Raw genomic sequence first — 8,257 nt, 5'->3', positions numbered from 1 at the left:
CAACTAAATCAACACAGCCAGGGCTTTGTCAAGCCTGACCTTAAAAACCTCTAAGGATGGAGATTCCACCACCTCCCTAGGTAACACATTCCAGTGCTTCACCACCCTCCTAGTGAAATAGTGTTTCCTAAATTAGGGAACACTATTTCACTAGGAGGGTGGTGAAGCACTGGAAGGGGTTCCCTAGGAAGGTGGTGGAATCTCCATCCTTAGAGGTTTTTAAGGTCAGGCTTGACAAAGGCCTGGCTGGGATGATTTAGTTGGGCTTGGTCCTGCTATGAGGGGGTTGGACTAGATGACCTCCTGAGGTCCCTTCCAACCCTAGTCTTCTTTGTTTGTATGACTAGCTAAGAAATGACTCCATGTGCTAGAGTCTAGAAAATATAAAAGATGATCCCTGCCCCAGCGAGCTGACAGTCTAAGTCTAGGACAAGTGGCAAGAGACAGACACAAGGAAACAATGCCATAATGTTGGCCAGCATTATGGGCAGTGGTCTTTTATCAAATGATCTCTAATCGGACATCAATTTACACTAGCTGGGTATCCGCTCCTATGGATTTATTATCATCTTGGCTGGCTAGAGTAAAACACTGTTCGGTTCTTCAATATTCTGCTACCTTAAAACTAAGAGGCCCAGTATAAAATTCACACTTACAAAAAAAGCCAGGCAATCAAAGCTTTGTTGTATTAGGAACCTAACTAAGTGTGTCGAGATTTAAAGAATAATCAGAGAACCTTTTGCTGAATCACATCTGCTACATCCTAGGAACGATTCTAGATTCCCTACATTCTGTTTCCCAGACCCCTGTGACTCCCCTTGCTCCTTTCAAATATCTGTAGATGATTATGTCATGTCTAAGTCATTACTTAGTCAAGCTACTCTGATTGGTGTGGAAAACCAAGGTTGTGACGCAACATTAAAAACAATGGAGTTAAAGACACTGTAATGAACCAAGAACTGGATTTTTAATCACACTTTAGCTTATCTACATCCAGGTAACAAGAACCCAGCCCGACTGCAGGATTTTATTAACATGTAAACGAGTGTTTAACCTGATGGTGGTCACAGCCATAAACTCCTTAAGTCCTAGTTCTGCCACCTTTATTCAACCCTTAACTTGGGCTAAACTCTCTGAGTGTAATTTATCTCTGTGGATAAAGTCTATTTATGTCTAATTTATGGGTTGGTTCTCTCTACAGGGCAAATTTCACCCTAGTGGATGAATACAAGCCAGTCTTTTTTACAAGTTTGTAACAGATAAACATAAAACCACAAATCCAGTAACTAGTTAAACTCAACAGTAGCAACTAGGAAATCCAGGTATCACTGGAGTTAGAACATAACAGATTATAGAACAGTAACATGGGAATCTAGATCAAGGACTCTGATGATGCCAAATGCTTTCAGATCTGGATACCCAGTTCCTGTAGATTTTACCATCCATATTCATCAGGCAACTTTGGAAATCTCAGCCTTAATGTACCACTTTTACACATAAATGCAACCATGTATACACAGGGGTCTATCTATAGCTGATGTAAATCCGTGTAATTCCATTGACGACGCTGTACGCCAGCTGAGGATCTGACCCCGTCAGCCAACCCCCATCAACCAATTCCTTGAGTGATCAAAAACTGTTTTGTTTTGTTTTTAAAAATCATTCATTGCCAATGGAATCTAAGGAAATGACACACTACACGAGGCTGGAAGAATTAAACAAGATCCAGCACCCTAAGTTTTAAGAAAGGAGGTCAAATCACTTATTGTGGATTTTTCCCCCCATCTTTACAGATGAATATTTGAGAAGGAGGAGAGGGAAACCTTTACAGCCAGAGCTGGATGTTAAAATCCATGTCTGCTGTCCCAATGGTCTCAGATCTTCATCAAACATAAATCAAGTTTAAACTAGATTGAATTTCCTAGCGGCCACTTTTCTGGAGCGCTTTCTAATTTTTCTCTAATCTCCACAACCTTCAGGGAGGTAGCTCTGGTGCCCCGTGGCAGGTTTGTTATTTCAATGGCTATTCTTCAAACAAGACCAGGGAACACTCTTCAGACGATTCGTTTTTCTCCGCTTCCTGGCTCCCACGTGCTTCCTTGGCCTTCTCCAGCTCCCCCACTTCCTGGAATTCCTCAAAGATCTCATCACTGCTACTTGACCGTGGGTGGCTCCTGGTGGTATTGTCTTTCACCTGTAACATCTTCACCAGCTCCAGCTTCAAGCTGTCTTGACAGGACAGCGTCAGGTTAACTCTGTTGCCTCTTGCTGGCGGTTTGGGCTGGCTGGATCCTGAGCTGTTGCTTCCCGGAACGGTGAACTTCTTCTTAAGGCCTGCAAAGAAGAGAGACCAACGCAATCCTCAGAATCCAACAGGGAAAAGGAAGAATTAATCATATCGGAGATCCACAAACCCTCCCCTCCTCTCCCACTGGGAAATCAAGTGATGCGTCAACGTAGCCTCATAGATCAGGATTCTCCAAACTTTTCCCACAAGGTCCCTATGGCACGGGGACAGAATGCGGAGATAAATCCATTAAAGGCTCCATTACTACATAAGAACAGCCATACTGGGTCAGACCAATGGTCCATCTAGCCCAGTATCCTTTCTTCCGACAGTGGCCAATGCCAGGCGCTTCAGAGGGAACGAACAGAACAGGGAATCATCGAGTGATCCATCCCCTGTCGTCCACTACCAGCTTTTCTGATTTGCACTCCTACTCCAGCGTGCTTACACTGCTCCCCGTGGTGGCTGGAGGGGATTCTGATCTCTGAGTCCATTCAATCCTTGACCTCATGGCTGAAGTTGCTAGCCAGGAGGCCAGCTGGTGCCAGCCGTGTCGGGAGGGAATTGAACTGAGACTAAAAGCACTCTGTTTCCAATTGGACGCAACCAGATTTATCCACCTACAGATTCCACCTCAAAACTCTCCTTTACCGTATGCTAAGACATCTGCCGGCCATGCTAACCCACATTGCCTCATTGTCTGCTTGTATTCATCCTTCTGTCTGTCTCTATCTCTTGTCTTATACTTAGACTGTAATCCCTTTGGGGCAGGGACCGTCTTTGTGTTCTGTGTTTGTACAGAGCCTGGCACAATACACTAGAAGTAATTATAACAATACTAACCAGTAGACCATGCCTCCCTCAAAAACAACAAGTGATGGTGCTGTTCGGGAAGGAACGGTCAGCTGTCTGAAGCGGATACGAATTTCATCCTGGCTGATTTGGACAAGTATACATGAATTTAAGGCAACTGAAAGTAAACTTCCCAATTCCTCCTTCCCCGTGAAAGCCAGGATAGTAGGAGAGCGAGCAATTCTAGTTTAAGTATCACACCCCAACCTTTCTTAATTTGTTACTTTACCTTACTTGGCGTTGAAAGCCACTGCAGGAGTAGCTGGGTTGTATCACTAACCTTTCAGAAAGGTTTTCTCCTTGAAATCTGAAGTCGCAACCTAGAACCCAAGTATTGGTTAGTCAGACATGAAAGAGAATATATATATATATATATATATATTATACTGCCATGCTGGGTCCAACTCCAATGCCCACACTTTAAGTGGGTGTTGACCAATTGGAAATACACCTCTACCCCGATATAATGCGACCCGATAGAACACAAATTCAGATATAACGCGGTAAAGCAGCGCTCCGGGGGGGGCGGGGCTGCGCACTCCAGCGGATCAAAGCAAGTTCGATATAACGCGGTTTCACCTATAACCCGGTGAGATTTTTTGGCTCCCGAGGACAGCGTTATATCGGGGTAGAAGTGTAGGTTCAGAAAAGAGCGACGAGGATTAATTCAGCCCCATGGCCTCGGTTATGCCGGGGGTCAGACTAGATGGTCTCCTCTGGCATGATAATCTATGATCAATTTGAGGGCTGGAAAAGGCGCCTTGTAGCAACATAGTAAGGACGTGGTCTATCTAGCTTATCTGAGATGATATGATCCCAGTCTATGAATAGCTGATCTCTGAAAGAAGATCTCTGAAAAGGGCTCTTTAGTCCAACAGATAAAAGCAGAGCAAGACCCAATGCACGACACATGCAGGCTGGAACTATGGGGTACATTTTTAACAGGAAGAGTAATTAACCCCTGGAAATACTACTGACCCAGGGATGTGGTAGATGTGCCAACACGTGACATGTTTAAATCATTGTTACACTGTAAGCTCATTTTCTCTCTGTTAGGGCAGCGCTAACTGAAACACAAATCTTAAAAAGAAATGAATGAATCGTACAGTTCCTTGATGCGGCTTGATGTAGTCCTCACTGATTAGCTCAAAGCAAATTAATTAATTGTTAATACAAATTAGCAGGGTCCACATGGACAATTAGCTCATGCCAGATTCACACCCCAGCATGCTGCAAACTAATTGTTCGTGTAGACAAGGATGTAAGTGTCTTATGCAAAGTCACAGAGCGAGTGAACCGAACGTGGGTGTCGCGGAGTGTGGGGGAGTCAGGGCTCTGCACCCCTCTTCCTGAGATTCACTGTGACTCTCAACCAGCCAGTAAAGCAGAAGGTTTATTTAAGGACAGGAACACAGTCTCAAGCAGAGCGTGGAGGTACGACCAGACCCCCTCAATTAGGTCCCTCTGGGAGGTTCAGGGAGCTTAGACCCCAGCTTGGGGTTCCCTGCGTTGCACCACCCAGCCCAACCTGAAACTAAACCCAAAACTCCTCCTGCTGCTCCTCTCTTCCCCCTCCCCCGCAGCTCCTCCTCTCCTTTGTTCAGTCTCCCGGGCAGAAGGTGTTAATTCTCCCCACCCCCGTTCCTGGCTCAGGTTACAGCTCAGGTAGCTTCCTTCAAGGGAAGTCCCACATCCCCACTGCAACCCCCCTGCAACATTCCCAGGTCAAATCTGTCCTGCTCCCTGCTCCATCACATCTCTCCCCCCTTCAAGACTGAACTGAACGGGGTCACTCTGACCAGTGACCTGGGGAAGTTCAGGGCTCCCTCTCCGGGACAACGCGTCCGCTATCAGATTGTCACGTCCCTTCACATGGACCACGTCCATGTCATAATCCTGCAGGAGCAGGCTCCATCTCAGGAGCTTGGCGTTGGCTCCTTTCATCTGGTGCAGCCAGGTCAGGGGAGAGTGGTCGGTGTGCACGGTGAAGTGACGCCCAAAGAGATATGGCTCTAGTTTCTTGAGAGCCCACACCATGGCCAGGCATTCCTTCTCGATGGCCGCGTAGTTCTGCTCCCGGGGTAGCAACTTCTTGCTCAGGTGCACAATGGGGTGTCTCTCCCCCTTTTCATCCTCCTGCATTAACACCGCCCCCAGTCCCGTGTCTGAGGCGTCGGTGAACACCATAAAGGGCTTGTCAAAGTCTGGGTTTGCCAGAACTGGGCCACTGACCAGAGCCTCCTTCAGCGCCCGGAGAGCCTCCTGGCACTCCTCGGTCCAGACCACCTTGTCTGGCTTCCCCTTCTTGCACAGCTCAGTGATGGGGGCGGCTATGGCGCTAAAGTGGGGCACGAACCTCCGATAGTACCCTGCCATCCCAATAAAGGCTTGGACCTGCTTTTTGGTTTGAGGAGTGGGCCAGTCTCTGATCACCTCCACTTTGGCTGGTTCCGGCTTTAGGCAGCCGCTTCCCACCTGGTGGCCTAGGTAGGATACCTCAGCCATCCCCACCTTGCACTTCTCCGGTTTTACGGTCAGCCCAGCCTCCTGGAGTCGGTCCAGCACTTGTCTAACCTGGGACATGTGGTCCTCCCAGGTCTGGCTAAAGACACAGATGTCATCGATATACGCCATAGCAAAACTCTCCATCCCCCTCAGTAGCTGATCCACCAGGCGCTGGAAGGTGGCCGGCGCTCCCTTGAGGCCGAAGGGCAGGGTCAGGAACTCATAGAGCCCCAGAGGGGTGATAAAGGCCGATTTCAGCCTGGCATCTGCATCCAGCGGCACTTGCCAAGTAAGTAAGATCCATGGTGGTAAGGTACCGAGCACCTCCCAGCTTGTCTAGGAGCTCGTCCGGCCTGGGCATGGGGTAGGCATCGGCTACAGTGATGGCACTGAGCTTCCGATAGTCCACACAGAACCAGATCGACCCGTCCTTTTTGGGGACCAGCACCACCGGCGAGGCCCAAGGGCTGGAAGACGGCTGGATCACCCCCAAAGCCAGCATGTCATTGACCTCTCTTTCCAGGTCCTGAGCAGTTTTCCCTGTGGCTCGGAAGGGGGAGCATTTTATAGGCGGGTGCGATCCTGTCTGCACCCGGTGGACAGTCAGATCAGTGCGTCCAGGCTGGTTGGAAAACAGCTGTTGGTACAGATGCAGCACCCCTCCGATCTCAGCTCGCTGGGCAGGGGTTAGCCGATCAGAGAGGGGAATTGCTTCCAGGGGGAAGCCAGCTCTTGTCCCAGGGAATAGATCTACTAAAGGGTCATCTCCCTGCCCCTCCCAATGTCCACACACGGCCAACACCATATTCCCCCTGTCATAATATGGCTTCATCATATTCACATGGTACACCCGGTGGTGGTGTGCCCGGTTCGACAGCTCCACCACATAGTTTACCTCGTTTAGTTGCTTGACAACCTTGAAGGGCCCTTCCCAGGCGGCCTGGAGTTTGTTTTTCCTCACGGGGATGAGGACCATCACCTGATCCCCAGTGGCGAAGGCGCGGGCCCGTGCTGTGCGGTCATACCAGACCTTCTGCTTCCTCTGGGCTCTGGCCAGATTCTCCCTGGCCAGGCCCATGAGCTCGGCAAGTCGTTCCCGGAAGGTCAGGACATACTCCACCACCGACTCTCCATCAGGAGTGGCCTTCCCCTCCCATTCGTCTCTCATCTGGTCCAGGGGCCCCCTTACCCGCCTTCCATATAACAGTTCGGAAGGCGAAAACCCGGTAGACTCCTGGGGTACCTCCCTGTACGCAAACAGCAGGTGAGGTAAGTACTTGTCCCAGTCCTGCGGGTGCTGATTCATAAATGTTTTCAGCATCATTTTTAGCGTCCCATTGAACCTCTCCACCAGCCCGTTGGATTGGGGGTGATATGCTGAGGCCCAGTTGTGCCGGACCCCACATCTCTCCCACAAGCACCGGAGTAGGGCCGACATGAAGTTGGACCCTTGGTCCGTCAAGACTTCCTTGGGGAACCCCACTCGGCTGAAAATGGTCAGCAGCGCATCTGCCACAGTGTCTGCTTCGATGGACGATAAGGGCACTGCCTCGGGGTAGCGGGTGGCGAAATCTACCACCACCAGGATGTATTTCTTCCCAGACCGGGTCGTCTTGCTGAGAGGTCCCACTATGTCCATGGCCACCTTCTGGAAAGGCTCCTCTATGATGGGCAAAGGTCTCAACGCTGCTTTCCCCTTGTCCCAGGCCTTCCCCACCCTCTGGCAGGGGTCACAGGATCGGCAGTACTGCCGGACGTTGGTGAAGACCCCAGGCCAGTAAAAGTTCTGTAGCAGCCTCTGCCTGGTGCGCCGGATCCCCTGGTGCCCTGCGAGAGGGATGTCATGGGCCAGGTACAGTAGCTTGTGGCGAAACTTCTGGGGAACCACCAGCTGCCTCCTGATCCCCCACGACTCCACTTCCCCTGGGGGAGCCCACTCTCGGTACAGGAACCCCTTCTCCCACAGGAGCCTCTCCTTGCATCCTCTCATCATGGTCTGTACCACACTGAGGTCAGCCAGGCCCCTTAGCTTCCGCAGGGAGGGGTCCTTCTGCAACTCGGCCTGGAACTCGGCGGCTGGGGAAGGGATGGGGACCTGCTCCCTCTCGTCGGCTGGGTCGAAAGCCCCGAGCCACCCGGGTAGGGTTCGGTGCCTCCGGTGGGACATCCTTCCCAAGGTCAGGGCGTAGTGCCCCTCGCCGACTCTGGCTACGGGTCACGACTAAGGCGGTCTGGGGGCTGCTTGGCCAGTCCTCTAGGTCCCCCCCCATCAACACCTCAGTGGGCAAATGGTGGTGCACTCCCACGTCCTTGGGGCCCTCCTTGGCCCCCCATTTCAGGTGTACCCTTGCTACGGGAACCATGAATGGGGTCCCGCCCACCCGTCAGGGTCAGGAAGGTGTTGGGCACCACCCGATCTGGGGCCACCACCTCGGGCCGGGCCAGTGTCACCTCTGTGCCCGTGTCCCAGTATCCATAAACTTTCTTCCCATCCACCTCCAGGGGAACAAGGCACTCGCTCCGCAGGGACAGCCCCGCGCCCACCCTGTAAATGGAGAACTTTGAATCCGGAGCATCTGGCCCCCCAGAGAAGCTGGCCTGGGGCCCTTCTCT

The 8,257-nt window shown here is 51.0% G+C and overlaps 1 protein-coding gene across 1 annotated transcript in view; it reads right to left on the bottom strand.

Moving 5' to 3' along the window:
• Positions 1-943: 943 nt before the first annotated feature.
• The window catches only part of ZCWPW1 (zinc finger CW-type and PWWP domain containing 1), a 34,797-nt gene continuing 27,483 nt past the window's right edge, over positions 944-8,257 (bottom strand). Inside the window, exons 14-15 of the mRNA XM_034757068.1 lie at positions 3,420-3,459; positions 944-2,334 (exon numbers count right to left, since the gene is read on the bottom strand). Of these exons, the coding sequence (XP_034612959.1) occupies positions 2,024-2,334; positions 3,420-3,459 (351 nt within the window). The 3' untranslated portion in view covers positions 944-2,023. The remainder of the gene's footprint in view (positions 2,335-3,419; positions 3,460-8,257) is intronic.

The sequence above is a fragment of the Trachemys scripta genome, chromosome 25, assembly GCF_013100865.1.
Source record: "Trachemys scripta elegans isolate TJP31775 chromosome 25, CAS_Tse_1.0, whole genome shotgun sequence".
Taxonomy (NCBI): Eukaryota; Metazoa; Chordata; order Testudines; family Emydidae; genus Trachemys; species Trachemys scripta.
This window is presented reverse-complemented; position numbering and strand designations above follow the sequence as displayed.